At 34.5% G+C, this 20,495-nt stretch overlaps 1 protein-coding gene across 4 annotated transcripts; it reads left to right on the forward strand.

Moving 5' to 3' along the window:
* Positions 1-495: 495 nt before the first annotated feature.
* LOC113704175 (glycerol-3-phosphate acyltransferase ATS12, chloroplastic-like) lies at positions 496-16,020 on the forward strand. Of its 4 annotated transcripts, XM_027225892.2 has the most exons (14): positions 496-681; positions 4,538-4,827; positions 7,037-7,134; positions 8,008-8,094; positions 8,178-8,275; positions 10,316-10,373; positions 11,850-11,951; positions 12,051-12,112; positions 12,206-12,316; positions 13,255-13,333; positions 14,201-14,320; positions 14,391-14,498; positions 15,211-15,387; positions 15,612-16,020. In XM_027225892.2, exons 2-13 carry the CDS (start codon positions 4,683-4,685, stop codon positions 15,343-15,345), a joined length of 1,203 nt encoding a protein of 400 aa, XP_027081693.1. In that variant the 5' UTR covers positions 496-681; positions 4,538-4,682; the 3' UTR covers positions 15,346-15,387; positions 15,612-16,020. The 4 variants fall into 4 exon arrangements, with proteins under 4 accessions (XP_027081693.1, XP_071917690.1, XP_071917691.1 ...); XM_027225891.2 differs by lacking the exon at positions 496-681 and having other exon boundaries at positions 4,401-4,827; XM_072061589.1 differs by lacking the exons at positions 496-681; positions 15,612-16,020 and having other exon boundaries at positions 4,356-4,827; positions 14,391-14,532; positions 15,211-15,383.
* Positions 16,021-20,495: the final 4,475 nt, after the last annotated feature.

Raw genomic sequence — 20,495 nt, forward strand, 5'->3', positions numbered from 1 at the left:
TATTATAATAAAATATTATAATTATAATATATTATATATAAGTATATATTATAATATAAATATATAATATATATAAATATTAATTATACTAAATATTATGTAATTATAAGATTTTGGAATCACACTTGGGTTTTGGACAAAACCCACCAACTTACTAAGGAATGGTGGAATGCTAAAATTTTTAGATATCATTTCAAAATTTCAATTTCGATAGTAGTGAACCAAACACGAATCATGGAATTTATTTCAATTCCTCATTCCGAAACCCTTTTACCAAACGCCGCCTAAGTCTTCCAAATGGGTTTCGTGGATGAGAATCCGAAGACCAAATTGCCACACGATAATGGTACCAGGGGGCCACGTTTTGCTTGATTTTTTCTTTTTTTTTTATTTTAACTCCTCAAGAATATTTTCTGGCCTTATATGATGAGTCCCATTTTATCTGTGTATTTCTTCTTCGCTAAGCTCCTACCTGATCTTCCTCAGATTTTCTGAAACCTCATTGGTCAAGATTTCAAGCCCTAAGATTTCCTATATAAATTCGAGTTGCAATCTTTCTCCTCAAATCCACTCTGCCTTATCCTTTGAAACCTATATTTCTCTGTAATAAACTATCTTTCCTAGATCAATACGTGGGCTGAGGTTCTCTCGCTGGTTGTGCTTCTATCACTGATTGTGCTGGTAAGTGTCCATCTTCCAAATTCCTTATCAACCACTCACCCCCCAAAAAAAACACACACACACGCACAGTTCCTATGTAGTAGTAGTTTTTTCCAGGGCCGAGCATTCATGTGTAGTTCTTGATAATTAGCTGCATTTTCCTTTTCTAAGGGAACGTATATCTGGAAACTAAAGAAATTGGCATGGACGATAAAAAAAATAAAAAAAAAAACTCCAGTCTTTATAAACTAAACTATTAAGAAGGGTTGTTGTTTCACTTCTGAAGTTTGATTTTTCATGATGGCTTTCTGTAAAAGAATTTTTTTTTCCAGGGATTATTATGCAAATCCTAAATCACAAGTCACGAAAGCCTTGAAAAGTCGACAAATTAACAAAAGTTAATACTGTAAAGTATAAATTAGTAACAATGGATTGTTTGGATAGTTTATTATTTGCACAATTTTATTTGCTTGTTTTATAAATATATTTTTATTTCATATGTATTATATAAAAAAAGTATTAGGGTGATGTAATATGAGGTTTTGAAAGAGTTCATATGTGACATCACAAGGATAATATTAAATAAGTTGTTACTATAAACTAAATCTAAATTAATTCCCGGTGGTTTGGTGTATGACAAAAATAATTTGGACACTTGAGAGTAGGGCTGTCAACAGTCCGGGTCTAGACCCGGACCCGGACCGGATTCGTCAAATTTATCCGGGTATGGATAGGGATTTAATTCCGTTACTCGGACCCGGATCCAGATTTGTTTTATCAAACAAAAAATGGGTCGGATACGGAATATAGTATTTCGACCCGTATTGGACCCAGATCCGGAAATAAATGAATTAATAATTTAAAATATATATATTTATTAATATAATTTGATTAGGATGATTATTTGAGTAATCAATATAATTGGACCCGGATCCTAATCAATATAATTTGATTAAGGTGATGTATTTGAGTAAGGTTAATTTGATTTCTTTTTTTATTTGATTTTTTTGTATTAGTTAGAAATTAGTTTATAAATATATGTTTTTTTTTCATTTTTATTAGGAATTATAAATTTTGTTAGTTTTTTTTCGGGTAGATCCGGATCCGGAACATAGAGTAAAAAACCCGTAAGATAAATGGATCGAATCCGGATCCGATATAGTGTGCCGAGTCCGGATCTGAAATAATGAATTTCGACCCGGACCCGGCCCGTTGACAGGCCTACTTGAGAGTCGAGTGTTCAGACCAACTTGCACTTTTGTCCGGAGAATCACTTTTTGGAACGTTGCTCCAGACGTATCTCATCAAGACTGCGTCACCACTATTAAATTATTATTTATTTTTCTATGCTTTTCCACATCCTATTTTACTTTTTGATAAACTTAGAACTATTGCTAATTTGCTTATTTCGGGCAATAAAATTAATTATGGTTCTAAATTACATCCCTTCTCATGGATGCCAAATGGAAAAATGAATCCAACGTATTTAAAACCTAAGCTTAGGCTCCGTATGAATTAGGTGTTTTTTGGGATGTTTTTCAAAAATTTTATTATAGCAATTATATGTGAAAAACTTTTATTATAAATGATTAGTTGTTTTTGGGATGTATTTGAGGGTGAATTTGAGCGTGTTTTTAAGAATATATTTTGAAATATTTTTAGAATTTAAAATTTTTTATATATTTTTCAAAAATTGAAAATAATACTAGCTACCATCCTCGCGATCACTATTCATCACTCCCTTCTCCTCTCTTCCTTCCTCGCCCTCCCTCCTACCCTTCCCTTCCCTCCCTTGCCTCTACCCTCCTCTCACACAACCTTCTAGTTGTAGCCAAATGCCACTTGACCTTCTAGTTGCGGCCAAAAATTGCAACTAGATCATGACTTCTAGCTATGACTAGAAGGTTGGTCTGATCGTGGCCTTGGAAGCGGAGAGGTAGGGGAAGGGGATGAGAAGGAGCAAAAAGGAAGGATAGGGAGGAGAAAGGAGGCGGATAAGAGAGAAGGAAGGAGAGGGCCGATGGTGGTGGGTGAAAAAAGATAGAGGCGATGGGTTTTTTTCTCATTAATTATTTATTTTTTTAGTTGTATTTGAGATTTGCATATATTAGGTGTTCTTGAGAGTGTGTTATTGTAACATTTGTATTGGAAAAACTTGTTTGTGAAAAAGTCACTAATCCAAAGAGAGCCATGGTTCAATAATTAGATAATAATATGCGTTTATAAATATTGAACTTTTTGGTGAGATCGATCCCAAAATGATATAATGACAAACCAATATGTGGTAAATTATTTGATAAATAGTACTAAATGCTAGTATTAACAAATTTAGCATCACTAAACAAGATTTGTGGTAATATAGGATAAAATCATTAAATTTATCTCTTTATTTAGTTCATAATATAGGATAAAATGATTAAATTTGGTGTTTTATTTTTTAAATCACAAAAACTACTCTAAAAGCACAAAATTTGAGTTTTTGCTAAAAGTGCTTTTAACATCAAAAGATCGACTCCTAATTTTATGGATTAAAGTTCACCAAACACTTTAAAAATACTTTTAACATCTAAAAGTAATTTTCTACTAAAAACACTCCAATCCCAAATTGGTCTGAAGTCTCAATTAGTCAACGTCAAGTTGGCCTTGATTTGTTTGTGCTTCTTTACTCCCGTCATCTTTTAGGACTTGTTTGAACACAATGATTTATGCACATTGCCATCTTAATTACGCAATCTCAAATAGATAAATAGTTAGTATAGTTTAACATCATTGATGTTAGACTTTTGTAATGTTGTAATCACAAAAGTACACAGCACATAATTTGGCCACTAATGTAAGAAGAGTATTAATTGTTTTCTTCTTAACTTTATGCTTACCAAATTTGTGGTTATTTAAGACTTACCCATATACTTCTTAGCAAATACATTTTGTATTTTAGAGCCCCACAAGCTTAAAAAATAATTACTCTCACCAACGAAAAGCGTTATCAAATCTAAACTAAATTAGTCAATTAAAATCGATTTAAGGACTATTTTGTGTTAAGTTAGAAAAAAAAAACTATAGTCACAGTTGAATCGAAAGAGTCATAATAAACTTTGATAACTTGAATTGATCTTAAAAGTTTTAATTTTGGTCGAAAAAATTTTCTCGAAGTTTTGCTTGAATTAAATAGAAACAACATAATCTATTGAATCTCAGCGACTTAATCAAACCTTTTTGTCCACTTTGAAACTTCTTGTCAAACACATAATTCCAAAAAACAGAAAAAGAAGTCATCAAAATGTATCCATCATTCCATATATGTGCTAGCTTCTTTTCTTATGATTTTCCAGATAATTTTCAATTGAACAATTAATTGCACACTAAAGTTTTTTATATTATTTGCAAATTCCAAAACTGAAAGGACTACTTCATAAAATTTCAAAATAAAGAACGGAAAAAACCGCTCTAGCGCTCTACTGCTCTTCCCAGGAAAAAGAAATGGAAGGAAAATGGATAGCGTAAAGAGGATATACATCGATCAGACCTATATTCCTCTCATCAGTGCCACGTGTCAGGATAAGACTTCACCAAGCTCCACTCCCCTCAAAATCAATCACCATCGGATTTTTCCACGTCTTTATTGGGAGATAAAAAGCACGTGCGTCTACCATCAATCACCACGCACTCACCCCTACCCAATTATTCCCCTTCCCCCACCATCCTACTCCGACCCCACGCGGACCCCACACCCTCCATATCAAGCTTTCAACAATAAGAACCACTATTTCTTATATGGAATAATTTTTCCCTTCTCTCTCTAAAATTTTCTCACTCTCTCTATCTCTACTCTTTACTCTGTCTCCATGGTGATCCTCTCTGCTCCTCCTCCTTGTAGCCTCTTCACTTCGGCGGCGGCGGCGGCGGCGGGGGCAGCTCGAGCTTCTTCTCCGGCCTGTTCAAGTTGGAGAGCAGCTTCAATTTTTTCAGTAAAGGTTTCCAGTTCTGTAGAGTTCTGCCCTTCGGCTAAGTCGGTGAGAGGAATGGCGGAGATTTTTGGTGGCGATAAGACGAATGGTTCCGCCACGGCAGCTGCGGAGGCGTTGGCTGCTTCCGGTTCTAGTTCTAGCTGCTCCGTCTCGGAGCTCTCGCTCTCGCTGAATTTCGTGGATTTCCGAACTGAAGAAGGTCCGCTTCTGGTCCATACACTTTCGCTCTTTCTTTTTTTTTTATTCTTCCTGCGTGAGTGTCTTAATGCATTTATCTGCATATATATTAACAAATTTACATATGTGTAATTTGTTAATCAATCTAATTCGTGTGTTGACGAACTTAATTTGTATGTGCACCTGCTTATACCAGCGAATACGTTGCTTGTATTTCAGTTGCTGTGTATATCACGAGATACATAATTCAAATAAATAAAATAAAGATGTGTGTGTGTGAAACACACGAACTCACTCTTGCATGTGTAATTATCAAGTTTAGCCACTTCCTATAGGTATAATGTGTTTCTTGTACATTTTAAAATTTTTATCGTTGAAAGTGGAAATGATTGATTGCAGGTATTGAATTTTTACAATTTGCTAAAAATTCAGTTTTGGTTGTATGCATTGTGCACATGACGTTACATTTCTTCGTAAATGTGTTTGTAAATATGTTTGTTTGAGTTTCTTTTTTTTTTCCTTTGCCTTTGTAGTTGAATGATCCCATGTTTGGTTGCTATGACGGTCTAGAGGTATCCTGGCTCTTAATTTGTTGTTCGTGCTGATTTCTTGTAAATTCTTGATGAGCTGCAGTTTTTCCTTCATTCTAATCAAGATGCTTTATGAATTTGGACTGAATGGTGCTGTAATAATACCCAGGGCTTGCAGTTTTGAGACATCTAAGTTACGTTGGATAGTTGTCCGTAGTCAATTAGTGGAAGACAGTGTTCTGTGCCCTTCTATGTCACGTGGCAGTTTGTTAGGACTGAGAAATATAATACTCAACTATTCTTGTTTTTTTTCCATTTTGTTTCTGGTTGATACTCTACTTGTTATAAGGGTTCTATTTTTCTTTTTCAATCTTCTAGTCCAAAAAATTTTAAAGTACAATGATGACCATAGCCATTGCTTTCAGAATGTATTTAAAGTTTTTACATGGGGTTCTTATTTCAATTTCTTTATTCTTTCCTATGTGAAGAAGATTTCAGCTATGATCATGTGTGGGTATTTTTCAGATCAAGAGAAGCTTTACCGTATTCGTTTTTTTTTTTTTTGGCCTAATGAAATTTGTAAGTTTTGCTATTGTTTTTCCAGCAAAATTAAAAAGTAGGAGTTCTACAGTAAACAGATATGCCTAATCTACAATTTATGTGTTGTTTTTCTGCATGCAAATTCTGCATTATTCGTGACTTTCTGCATAATCTGCCACCTTGCACTTCTTCTGCCACCCAAGAAAGTAGGAAGGGGCTGTCCTTTTCTGTATCTTGAACTTAGTTCCCATCACCATACCCAGTTTGGATGAAAAATGCGTGGGGTGAGATAACTCTAGACGAATGAGTTGCCAACTGCTTCATATTCTTGAGAGTATGCAAAGGTGGCATGAAACATTGGCTGTTGTATGGCAAGATGATAGCTTCATATAGTAGCAAGGGGAAAGAAGATTCACTAATGTCTCAAATTGCATACTGTTGTATAGTTGCATTTAACCATGGGATCAGATTTTGCATATCCAAAGTCTAACTACAATAGATTTGGATACAGGATGAGCTATATAATTTTGTTTTATAAGATGTCAAAAGTTTTTACTTCAGTAGAATGGGTATAACAGTAAGGAAAGACGAAACTAGTTAAAGCGCATTCCTTTGAAACACTTATTTAAGGCTGAAAACATTGTTAAACATCCAAAGTACTTCCATACATGCTTTACCTGTAAGGAGTTGTGGTTTATTCATGAAGCATAAATGTAAGCAACTGATGCAGCTGCTTTACACGAAGTGTGTTATAGCAATGGAATCATCTTGGATTCAATACAGCCTCCCTAAAACTAATGCTTTTTGCCAAAATGTGAGTCATAGCTGAAATTGACAAGGGCATTTACTATTTACAACTGAAAATAATTACATCAATTTATCATAAATGCTGTATATTGTTTCCCCCCATGGCCATGATGGGGTTTTTTTTTTGGGGGGGGGGGGTGTCGTATTGTAATGGCCTGATTCTCCTACCTCAAAAATGAAACCTTTGATATTAGATTGCAACTATGGAAACCCGTGATTTTACACTGGAACTATGGTTGGCGTTATCTGATGTTTTCCTGGTATTTACCTGTCAGAGTAATAGAAGTTGAGAGTGAAAATGCTTTTGTACAATAGTGGTTCATGCTGAACTTTCTTCCATTTCTTGCTTTACAGATCTACTTTCTGGGATTAGAAAAGCAGCAGAATCTGGAAGGTTGCCTCTGAATGTTACTCAAGGCATGGAGGAGTTGTATCAGAACTACCGGAATGCTGTAAATTCATCTTCTTGTACTTGCAATTTGATCTTTCATTTGGGTGTAGAATATTTTGTCAAATATGACAATGGTTTCTATGATACTTTTTACTCGTTGCACATTTGTGAAGGTGTTCAATCCAGCTGACTTTTTTCTTCACTGTTGGTTGTTGATATTTCTCCATTTCTGGATACTTGTGATGTTAATCTACAACAACTTTAAAGCATATGATCCAAAATGGTTTATATGAGATTAGAATAACTCCAAGTCTTGGAAAGCAATTTATCATTTCATTTTTGGGCTCATTTGCCTGGTTGTAGGGCTGTTTCTTGATTTAAATGATGTCTTTCAAGGCATTCCACATTGTATCCTGTGAAACTTCGATTACTTGATTTCTAGGCAGTTCTACCTACGTCTGATTTCATGTCAAATATATACATTGATGTTCTTACAAGCATTGCATGAGATTATGGCATTATTTTTCCCTTGAACAATCTTGTTTTCTAATCATTATATGGACATAAATGTTGGATAACTTGAATGGGATACTATTTGCGACATTCTTATACTGCTTCATTAGTGAAAACTCTCTTTTTCCTGGCAAATTAGCAATCAATGGTAGTATGAGTTCTTCAAAGACTGGCTATTTTTTCCAATAATATCTGTAATGTTTCTAAATTTAAGTGCATGCACACCTTTTACATTGATAACAATTTTGTTTATGCTTAATTTGATTTTGTGCAATATTGAGTGGAAAATGGTGGTGAACCATGCTGACTATCCTTTAAGTACAGTCTATTCAAGTATAGTCTTGTGCTTTTCTTTTGTTTGGTTCATAACTATCTCGAATGTTTGCTATTTCGTGATTCATATATGATACTTTCACTCCAGGTTTACCAAAGTGGAGATCCCAAAGCTCGTGAGATTGTATTATCTAATATGGCTTTGGCATTTGATCGCATCTTCATGGATGTCAAGGTAAGAACGGTATCATCTAATGCTGTACTATTTGCAATTTTAGGATTTCCTTGTTATAATTGTTGATTGGCATCCACTTTCAGGATCCTTTTGATTTTTCATCTTATCACAAAGCTATTCGAGAACCTTTTGACTACTACATGTTTGGTCAAAATTATATCCGCCCCTTGATTGACTTCAGGCGAGTCTTTTATTTCTTTTATTTGTCATTTTACTGAGGATGTCTGGTTTACTGTAATTCAGGAGTGAGTAGAGTGGCTGTACTTCTCTTTGTTGGGTTAGGAAAAATCTCCATAGATGGAAATGTGCTTAGGCTATGCCAAATAAAATTTGACTGCAGCCTGAAATTCAAGTCCCATAGCTGGTGTACCCCAGTTTAGGTCAAATTTGCTTTTTTAATGCTTTCTGTCTGCAAATGACTACCAGCAACTGGGGTTAAAACTTTGAAATTCTTAACTTGCGGGCTTATTTTTCTTTCTTTCTTCCTTTCTCTTTTTTAAGTCTTTAGCCATATGCTTTGTGTTTGTAAGTTTTTTTTTGCTTTATGCTAGATTTTGTCCAACTTTTGAAATAGCTCTGAGAATAAACTGTTATCTGAATTGAGTATGCAGTTGGATGCCTGTAATCTCTTGTATAACTTCATCTCAACCAAGTGACCTGGCTGGTTACCTTTTTTTTTTTTTTTCCCCCTTTAACTGGATAATTCCTTGTAATCCCACTTGACATCAAACTTTGAGATAAAGTGTGGTACATGAAACAAACTGAGCTTTCATTGCTTGTCGTCTCTTCATATTCCATGGCTGATTACTTATATGATTCCTAATGTGTCCCCCCCCCCCTTCTCTCCTTTGGGGCTGTTATGGTAAGGATAAGAAGGTACATGTAGGCATATGTAAACACTGAGGTCAGTTAGTTATCACCTGGTTTGGTCAATAACACTTGACAACGTGAGGTGAGATCGAGAGCATTTACCAGTAAGCAAGAGAGAAAAGCACTAGTTGTTAGACATTGGTATTGCGTATTAGATGAGTTGGTAGATGATTTCCATGACGGGAGTGGCTTTCGAGTTTGGGTCAGAAGGATGTAAGATCCTTCCATCTGAGAGCTTTAGATCTTTCTCTTAAGGAGGAGATGGTATGTCAGATTCGTGTCAAGCTTTTCTGTCAGCAGATCAAGCAAGCTTTTGTTTAGTGGGTTCATTGAGGGGAAGCAAGAAACAGTACATAGGGAGATTTATTGGCATCTCAGCCATTACCTTCTGTCAAATTGGAATATCATTTTGTTTTTCAGTTATCTTACATATTTCCTTTCAGCCTTCTTTTCTGGAAGAATGAGGGCTTAAGTTTTTATCACAAAGATTTTAACCTACAAATGCTATATTTTCATATGTATTTTACGGCCATTTTATCCTGCTCATCTCCATAAGAAAGCTACATAGGAAAAGATTGCTTAAGAGTAAAGGTAAAACAAGAAAAGAAATTTTCAAAAGAAGATAAAGAAACAGGCATTTAGTTTTCTCCTTTCCCCCTCCCAGCTTTTAAAACCCACCTTCCCTGCATAACAACAACAACAATAGCCTGCCAAAAAAAATCATTTATTTAATTTATTTGTGTAACAGTTCCTGCTGCCTTTTTGCTTGGCTTTTTCAGTAATGGAAACCGTAAAGCATCCTTCATAAAGAAAGAAAAAGAAGTAGACATGATTTTTGTTCAGTGGTTGAAAAAGTGATTGTGTGGTTGTGTGGGATTGGGTAAAAAGTTATATTTGTAATCATGAATATCTAGTGCATATGTTTTGAACAGGAGCTTTGATCTGATAGATCAGTTACTGATAGGAGATGGCATAGGCTAAGTGCTAGAAAAAAGGAGGTGGAGGCTAGTTCAAAGTGGATATTTAAGGACTAACAAGATTCAACTTTTTTTTTTTTTTGGAAGGACACTTTGTCTATTCCCTCTAGGTGAAAGATGATAGTTGATCCTGTTTGGTTATTGGTCTCTTTAGCAAGTATCTTATTTGTTGAGTTGTCAATTTTCAAGATTAATTGCCAAGTCACATATCTTGTGCGGTTTCCTCTTCTGCAATAACCCTCAGTTGTACAGTTTCCTATATAATTCTGATTTATTTCTAGGACTCGTATGAAGTCTCTGTCACCTTATTCATTTTTTTTCTTTTTTTTAGAGGTCCATGGAATAAGCAAAATCACTAATTTATCGCTTTACAGGAACTCTTATGTTGGAAACATTTCTCTTTTCAATGAAATTGGAGACAAGCTTCTTCAGGTGCATTTGCTTTTTATTTTTCCTCCTTTTCATGGTTGGTGAGGATTTATTATTCAAATTCCAGCTTTAGAGTCACTTCATGTCTCCAGATCTCTCTCTCTCTCTCTCTCTGGTTTGTGTATGGGTGCTTGTGTGTGCATTTTTCATTCTTTATGCTTCTGATTGTCATCCCTCAGTTGGATCCATAACTGTTAAAGAGTTAAAATAATTGGAAAGCAGTGAAAATGAAATTCCATATTTTCTCGAGTTTCCTTGCTTGCAATAGAAGGAAAGTTGAGCATTTAGATCTAGCTTTACTTTCCGTCCTTCTCTTTTACATTTCACCCAACTGTAGCATAAGAGTAACATGTAGGAGAAACAGTAGAAGAAACTTTCCATGAAAAATAAGATGATAAAAAGAAAAAAAAAGATATAACAGAATAGATTGTTTTTGGAGAGAAATTGTAAAAGTACTTGGTAAGAGTGTAACTGTTTCTCCCTCCATCCCACTAAGGTGTCATACTTTCTATTTTGGTCTGTCCAAATACAGCCACTCTATAATATGATAAAAATTTCTCATCTAATTTCCATTCCTACCCTTCATTTAAAATGAGCTGCTGGCCCATCATAATTCTTTTGACTTTTGCTAAGAAATTGTGCATGAAACTCACCAGCTTGGAACATGTGATGGCAAAAGGAGTGTGTTTCCGTGCATTCCTTTTCATCTGATGGTGATCTGATAAAGAATTGCATGGAATGCTCATGGTCCCCACGAATTACACTAGCTCTAATATCAGTCGAGTGTGCAACTACGCTTGGTTCATTGGTAGCTTGTTAATTAACACAGGAAATTCATTCAACCTAGGGCATTTCTTACAATGTTCTGAAGGGTAAGTATAGAAAACAAAGCAACATTTCAGTACTGTTGAAAAAAAAAATGATTCTCTAGACACGACGAAAAATTTGGGATGAAGTAATATTTTTGTTTTGGGGGGCTTTAGATACTGCTTTTACTTTTGATTCTGTAGTTCATTTTGATTTGTTGATATAGAATGAAAAATTACAACATTACTGGATGATGCTACCTGTGCCCAAGCACAAGTCTGACCATTGAAAAGTTAGGTTGTAAAATTGCTGGCTTAAAAAAGCTGGATGGGAATCATTCATAGTTTACATGTTCTTGTTTGCTAATGGTTGAGATATCATATTAACATGGGGTTGGGGAACAAGGTTCTATTTGCCGTTTTTTTCCCCTTTTGTTTTTTGACCTGGTTTGAGATTAAGTGCAGGAGATGGCTGCTTAACCTAAAGTTGGAGTGCTGTAGCCTTATCTCCCTTAACCTTTCTTTGGCCTGTGTTTTTTGTGGACGTGTAACTAAGAACGTATTTGATCATTATTTATCTGTTTGAAATTACTTAATTATATGATAAATAGTATTCTGCAGCTTTCTGTCCTAAATAAAAATAAAAATTCTGTATTTTGGATTGCATTTTCAGGGTGACAACATTGTCTTGATGTCTAACCACCAGACTGAAGCAGATCCAGCTGTTATTGCATTGCTGCTGGAATCAACAAATCCTAATCTTGCTGAGAACATGGTGAAATAATCTATCTATAATCTGAGACTAAAAGTAAAAGCCTGTTCATATCTGCTATGAGTAATCTGTTAAAACCAACGTTTCTATGGTGCATCACAGATCTATGTGGCTGGGGATAGAGTTATTACTGATCCTCTTTGCAAGCCCTTTAGCATGGGAAGGTGAATTTATATTTACTTTAAAGAAGCTTGTATTGATAAATGTGCTTGTTCCTTCTGAAATGATTTAAAGTTGGTTGGCTTTCTACATTTCAGGAATCTGTTATGTGTTTATTCAAAAAAGCACATGAATGATGATCCTGAGCTGGTTGAGATGAAACGTAGAGCAAACACAAAAAGCTTAAAAGATATGGCTTTGCTTCTGAGGTATACTGGCTTATTCGTTAAGAAGCAATTGTCTGAATTATGTGAAGTTCCAAATTCATTTAAAAGTTGTCTTTAATCTTTAAGTCCAGTTGTCAATTGTCCATCTTCCTAGTGTATGTGACGTTGTCAAATGCCTTGGCTATGATACCATTGTGTGTCCCATTTAAACTCAGACTCCCCATTGTCGTATTTAATCCATTATTCTAGTAAGGCTGTTCTTTGTTGTGGAACAATATAGATGTGACGTTATTGGTTTAGTGACACCCAGCATCCTCTTTTTGGCTTCATCAATTGCCAGTTGTTTACCAAGTAAAAAGGTACAGATATGTGGCATTTGTTCCATAGAATGATTTGTTTAGTATTAAAACCTACAGGTTCTAAATTCCTATAATGATCTTGCGTATATAGCAAATTTATGTATTATATGCTACTTTTAAATTGCTCCCTTTGCCATTTTGGTTTTGATTAGTTCAGTCGGATATAGGACTGGCAACATCTTTCTGGTCATTTTATGATCTTAGAACAGGTGAACTGGGCATGCAGATTACACTATCTTAGCCTTGGACTGAACATCAATAGTTTGTTTTTGAAGTTCTAATGACGTTAAAGAATTTCAAAGCTTAAGCTTTTCTATTGTTGTATATCACAACCACGTTCTAATGTCAATCATTGGACCTTATGTTTCCACTTAAAATCATTTGACTGTAGTTTCACCAGTTCTGGACCTTTAGGAGGCAAAATCTGAAACTATTCTGAGCTTCTTTATCCTGATATACAATTAGTAGTATTGACTTCATTTGTTTTGCCCCGGAAATTTTTCTCTTCTCACTTTGGTAATTGCACTTTTAATTTCTTAGTTCCTTTGCACAGTTAGGCCTAATTCTGATTTCTTAATGTAGCACTAAGTCTACACAAAGACTAACTTTATTTGATCCCAGGGGTGGATCAACAATAATCTGGATTGCACCAAGTGGTGGCAGGGACCGCCCAGACCCTGTTTCAGGAGAGTGGTATCCAGTAAGGAGATTCCATCACTCATTTACTTTTGACTTGAAACTTGACACCTCCAAGGGATTCCTGTAGACTTGATAAACTGCTTGTTGGTAAAGTCATTTGGAAGAGTCAATTCATGAGGGTATACTTGGTTTCTGAACCCTACCACTTAGTGATATAAAAAACTCAAGTTACTTGGAATGAAGTCTTTGCATTAAAAACCAACTTGCCGGTGTAAAAAGAAGATTTGATATCCTTGATTAATATACTTTTGTGTATGTCCCCATAGAGAAGAAGAACTAGGATATCGGTGTTATCATCACGCATATTTAAATAGTTTGTTAAGTTGACTAAGTGACACACCAGAAGCATATATAGCTTCTTAGCAAAGTTTCTGCAGAAAAGGTATTTTCGTCAAGTTTTTTTGGTTTTTGTTTGCTATTAATTTCTTTATTGACAATCTCATTGGCAATGCTTCTAACAGTTGATTTCAACTATTTATTTGACATAAATATATCCCAACCATATTTAATGACGTTTAACCCTGGTTATCTCTCATGATTTATACTTTCTATGAGTTATCAAACAATTGTCTTGTGTAAGAGTTGTAATTGGTTTTTCATTTTGGCATTACTTCCCTTGAAGGTCTTTGTCAAGAGTTGTATAGGTTTTCTTTTTACTCTTTATGTAATCAAGGACCAACTATGTACAAAATTAAGCTCAAATATGAATATATTGAAAAGAGGGAAAAGCAATCATGCTTTGCAATTTTTACATTTCATCCTCATCCTGCGTGCTTTCATTAAACAAATTCCAACCTACAATAACCTGAGTCATCTGCACCAGCTTCTTCCAATCACACTTGTCTAATAGTTACATGTCACTTTTTAGGCACCCTTTGACGTTTCCTCAGTGGACAACATGAGAAGGCTTGTGGAACATGCTGGTGTTCCTGGTCACATATATCCCTTGGCAATATTATGTCATGATATCATGCCCCCTCCACCAAAGGTAACTTTTTATTTTGCATTTGATATTTTGTTGTTGATGATTTCATCTGACTTAAAGTTTCTTTTTGCAGGTGGAAAAAGAAATTGGGGAGAAAAGAATGATATCATTCCATGGGGTTGGATTGTCAGTGGCACCAGAAATCGGTTTCCATGCTGCTTCCTTGGAAGACCCTGAAAAGGTTAGTTGCATCAAGTATGACTGAAGTTCATTAGGTCAGTTGAATTCTGTTTGTCCCTGGACGTTTGTTTGCCATGTTTCGTTTTTAGCTTAAATCTTAACTGCCAGCCTTTTCTTTTGGTAATTTGTGTCTGTCAAATGAGTTTGCTTGTAGATTTTATGTTTAGTCAGATACGAATATAAGAAATTTAAATGCACTGCATAGACACAGTCTCTCTTGTATCCTTCAGACTGGTCTGTTTGGAAATTGATCTCTCTCTCTCTCTCTCTCTCTCTCTCTCTCTCTCTCTCTCTCTCTCTTTGCACTTCATTAAGGCAAAATAACAGTCTTCATATTTATCCCGCATTTCTTCTCCAATACCTCAGACCTTGTAAGTCAATAACTGTTTTTAAGAAAAACTTGTACATATTCTAAATCATGCATTAGAGTGAGCACTGCAATATTTTCCATCTTAACTTGGCATGACTATCTACTGGAAAGGAAAAGTCTTAGGAGCATAGAACTTAGAGCAGAACAGAAAGCGAGATGATAAAGGGGGTCTCAATGGCTATTATGTAATTCTTTCACCGCAATGCATGATTTCACTTGATCTCGTTTTCTAATATTTGAGTAGAATCCTGAGGTTCAGATATTCTCTGGATCCTATGTTATGTCAGTTTAGCACTCCCAATTTTTGAATTTTTTATAACAGATCATCTTATTGTTATTGCAGAATAAGGCAGCTTATACGCAGGCATTGTATGATTCTGTGAACGAACAGTATAACGTGCTTAAGTCTGCTATACATGGTAAACAAGGTCTAAATGCATCAACACCTACTGTCTCATTGTCCCAGCCATGGCAATAGCTAACTCATAATCTGTTTGACCTCCATATGCTGTAAAATCAGGTAAATTACCTTTATCCTTGGCTAAGTTTATCTTAAAATAATAATATCTGCTATTGTTTGTTTCACTCTCCGACGTATCCTAAGTACTTACTCGTGCTTAACAATCCAAAACATCAAAATCTTGAAATGCTTATTTTTGTACAATTATGAACTTGAGCTTTTTAAAGTGAATCATCGTTGAGTTGATTAGTAGGGGGAGCTGATTTTTCTCCTTTCTATCGCAGGCTAATACAATTCTTTTGATGAAACTGTATAGCTCCTCAACCCGAAGTCTCTTCATAGTTGTAAGACAGCAGGATCAACGAGCACATATGCTCTGTGCAATATATGCACAATAGTTTACCACACTCCAGGGCTCGATTTGGTGCTTCCTATAGCAGACAGACTTACCTAACACGAACAGATGCAAGTTGAGCTCTGTAAAGTTTTGTGGTGCCAAAAGGTTCATAGTTTAGTAGTAGCAGGCAAGTGGGGTTACACGTATATTTTACATAGCTTCATGAATGTATCAAATTTTGTGAAACTGAAAGAATTTATAGGTTCGACAGAAAAAAAAAGAAAGAATTTATAGGTTGTATATATATATTGTACCTACAATCCAAATTTTCTCTTCTTTTCCTGATTTTCCTTCAATGTTTGGTTATCCATGCATATTATCAAACCGTCTATTAATTAGAGACCTAGGCTTGAAGCCCATGACGTTGTTTTCTAGTGGAATCCTTTGTCATGGAGATAGACAGAAAGTGTTGCGCACTTCTGGCTTGTCAAGCCCAATTGATCTTTGGGTGTCACTCGGCAATGCCGATAATGTGCCAAATACTTTGCTTTGGAGATAAATGGATTATGACGTCTTCGATTCAATGTTTCCGGTGTAGATAATCAAGCAATCAAATGAAACTAATAAGCAGCAACTTTAAGCCTATTAAGGGAAGGGCTATTTTGGTTCATGGAGGATGTTAAAATTCAACTGCTTTGCTAGAAAGTAACTATTTGCTTAGGAACTGATCTACTTTGGTTAAGGGAACTCGAGATTTTGATGTACTTGCTCTTAAGGCTCTTCATCAACTAGATGGTGTTTAGATATGGCTTAGTTTCAGAGTATGTTTACCATTATTTGAAAATATATGGAGCACAGAAATCTTATTCTGCCCAAAAGTTCTACCCCACTTAATTGCTTCCTACACCTTTGTCTACTATAAATGTTCGGCTTTGGCTGTTTCATTACCTAGACCAGTCCATCTGGCCTCTTGGATCATTGGATCCAAGGACTTTGGCCTTCAACTTACAAGTGCAGTGTCCTGTTACAAACGAAGGCCCGTTTGACAAGTAAGTTTTTTGGGTGTTTGTCTAAAACTTTACTGTAACTTACTGTGGAAGTATTTAAAAAAATTTTTGAAGTGTGTAAATTTTTGAATATTTTGAAATGTATAGTTTAAAAATTTTAAGAAATTTTTTGAGATTACTGTAATTAAAGTTTTTTAAAAACTTGTAACAGACAAACTTGACAAAAACTCAAGTGCCAAATAGGGCCGAAGTTTAATGGCTGACCTTGATATGGGCATAGGTGACAATTTCGGCCACCTACTAATTCAAGCATGCATAAAATCTTTTTACTCCATGGTTGTATTTCACGACTTTATTCTTTCATTTTTACCATGTAGTTGCATTTTGTCCAACTCTATGCAAATTCCATCTGCTAAAGGTTTGGCAAAATTTGTAGGAAGATATGTAATTGTAATGGATTAACAGTAGTGTCTCCAAATGTGACGACTCAGTCAGAACAAAAACTAGCAAATGATATCAAATGATGAAACCTGAAATCACTATGCTTCTCAAACTTTATTTAACATATATTGGTGCAAATAATCATTTCGAAAAGCAAGTGGATTGCTGGTGGTGATTGAAACCTGAAGAGGGCTCCCTTCGTTAGCACAAGAGTCCAATTTGGACTTTGAGGCAAAGAGATTTACGGAGCAGAAAAATTATTCACAAGAATCAATTCTTAGTTTCAGTTTCTTGGTTCGATTACATGAATATAGTTAGTTTTTCTTTTCTTTTTTTTAAACAATAATGACTATATATATTCAGTCTTGAAATTAAGGGTTAATTCCACTTTGCCCCCCCAAACTTTGGACGATTACCCACTTTAGTCCCTAAACTTCAAAATGGGACACTTAAATCCCTAAACTTATAAATACTTCCCAATTAAGGAAAATTGTTAACAGAATCCTGAATGCCGTGGTGGTCAAAGTGTCCCATTTTATAAGGGTTTACGGATTTAAGTGTCCCATTTTATAAGTTTAGGAACTTAAGTGTCCCAATTTATAAGTTTTAGGGACTTAAGTGTCTCATTTTGAAGTTTAGGGACTAAAGTGGGTAATCGTCCAAAATTTGGGGGGACAAAGTGGAATTAACCCGGAAATTAAAACAGCATATGGTTTCCATTTATGATATCCCCGTAAAATATCATCAAGTTGCTAAGCCCAAATATCGAACAAGTTTTAAGGATTTGTGCAAAACTTTAAAATTTGCGATCCTCCCAATTTTGATCCTCCAAAATCTTCTTGTTGTATTGCATGCAAGATGCTAGAGTGGGCCTCACGTGTGTCCATAGAAACACGAGATACTGTACTTAGAACCTGTTCCAAGCTTTATAACTCCTCGAAAGTTGAATGTATATTAATCAAGAAACCATGTCCGGGCAATTCCCCTTCTGTTCCTTTAATTTTTGTTCGTGTTTGTTTTCATATGCGAGGGGAAAGATCAGCAGCACACTAACCACTGCATGTGTATGGATAAACAAAGTTGTTTATACTTTATTGTTTGTCTTTGTGGTAGATAACAAGAAGAGAAAAGCTAATACCAAAGACAATTTATGAATGGTACTACTACTGCTATATATAATGATATATATAAACACATCAAATCTCTGGTTCCCGTGTAGGGTTAAGATTGAGACAATTGCTAGCGCTCTCTCCATTCTCAAGTTACCTGTGGCGTTGTTTATTCAAACGTATTGATTTTGTTTGTGTTACATGCACGAGGATGTAGAATCATTTCACATTCTAATGTAACGGAACAATCAATAGTGTATTCTCAAATTCCCATAAGCCGACATTATGCCAATATTCAATTGATAGTATAGTAGTAGTATATTATTATGTGTTTTTTTTTCTCTATTATGTTGTCTAAGGTACAGAATAAGCATACAAAATATAGGGATGGATTTACGGTAAATTTTAAACATTATCATTTATCCTTAAATTAAAGAAGCTTTAGCAAAACAAATTAAACTTTTACAGATAACTAAATATTGGGTCTGCTTTTTTATGCTTAAGCCTGTGTCTTTAAAGCACAAAATAGAAGAATCTTTATTATCTTAAAAGCAAAGGAAAACACCAAGGAGAGTGATGGTGTAGTTCTAAGATGGCATTTATGGGATTTATACTCGAGTTCATTGGACAAAGGGTGAAAAATAAAAAATAAAAAATCCCTGTGATAAAGTTAATATACAAAAAAGCTTCGCATAGTTTTTAAACGTACAAAACGACACCTCATGTTTTGAACTAAATTGTAAAGTGACAGAATCCATTAAATTTAACTGGGACAGATGAAATGACAAAAATGCCTTGATATAACTAAGCAAAAGACATATCAACAAAATCATTTGTTTCGCTCTCCAGAGAGAGAGAATTGTGGGCTAAAGGGTAGAACATGTATATTTGTTAAAAATTAGGTATAAAAAAAAAATTTTAGGTTCCAATAAGTCATTTCCATTAATTTTAACAGATTCCGTCACCTTTACAATTTAGTTTAAAACATGAGGTGTCGTTTTGTACATTTTGAAAGCATGGGGGGTTTTTCTGTATATTAGGCTTATCACAAAGGGCTTTTTTGTTATTTACCCTCAGACAAAACTTATAATTTCAACTACTTTTATCAACCTTTGTGATTTTATGAAAATTGTGTGAGAAAAATGAATGAGATAAATTTGAAGATGGATTTTGCGAAAATTATGATTTATTTTCTTAGTTTCACAACATTTTGTTATTTTTCCTTTCTGTGAATTAGTGACAATGAGATTTGTTAGGATAAAATACACTTTAAAATTGTGATGAATACGGTTCAAGATACCACATTCCTAAATGGGAAAATAAATAAATTTTTTTCCACAAAACATAGGGAGTGAGTCCACTATAAAATTTAAACTTTATCATTCATCCCTTGAATTGAGGAAATTTTAACGAAAAAAAATTTAAATTTTATAAACAACTAAATATCAAGATTCTCTCTTATTTTTTGCCCTTAGAACACATAATTGAATAATCCTAGTAATAATATGTAGAATTTCATAAAATCACAATGCCGCAGCACAACCAAACCATACCTGGCCTAGGAAATGAACAGTGATTAATGAGTTTGTTGCTTGATCACTTCAGCAGCAAGAAATCAACAATATTTTATAACCAAATCATATCCTTCTACTTGTGAAGAGTGCAATTACCAATTTTCTTCTGGGAAATGTCTAAGTGGCAATTGTTAACAAAATGATTGCATGCTGTGTATTTTTTTTAGTGATAACAAACAAGAAATATATTTTGAAGATTATGTACTATATATTCCTTTTCATAACAATATAATAAAATAGTAAATTACCAAACTAGTCCTTAAACAACTTTAACAATCTCAATTTAGTCCATGCTTAAAGTTTTTTTAGTAGATATTTAGGTCTTTCAAGTTTCCCTTTTTTTTACTGCTTTAGTCCTACTAAAGGTTCTTTTTGACATCACCGTGGTCCAATCATTTAAAGGGTAAAATATTTTTGTATTTAGTTTAGTGTTGGAGCATATCTCATTATTGTTAGGATAATTTGATTTGAAAATGTTGTTTGATGCATTAATTTTCATTTGATAGTGACAATTTTATAATTTTTTTAGGGAATATATATGTATAATTTTCATCATTTTTGACATTTGGTTCAATAATTTTTCTAAATGTAAGGACCCCAAGATATTTAAGCAAATGACCGAATAGCAAATTATCCCAAATAATATTTCTTTTGCATCATAAATATTTCCCAATTCACCTTTTTATATTCCCAATCACCT

The sequence above is a fragment of the Coffea arabica genome, chromosome 8e, assembly GCF_036785885.1.
Source record: "Coffea arabica cultivar ET-39 chromosome 8e, Coffea Arabica ET-39 HiFi, whole genome shotgun sequence".
Classification (NCBI taxonomy): Eukaryota; Viridiplantae; Streptophyta; class Magnoliopsida; order Gentianales; family Rubiaceae; genus Coffea; species Coffea arabica.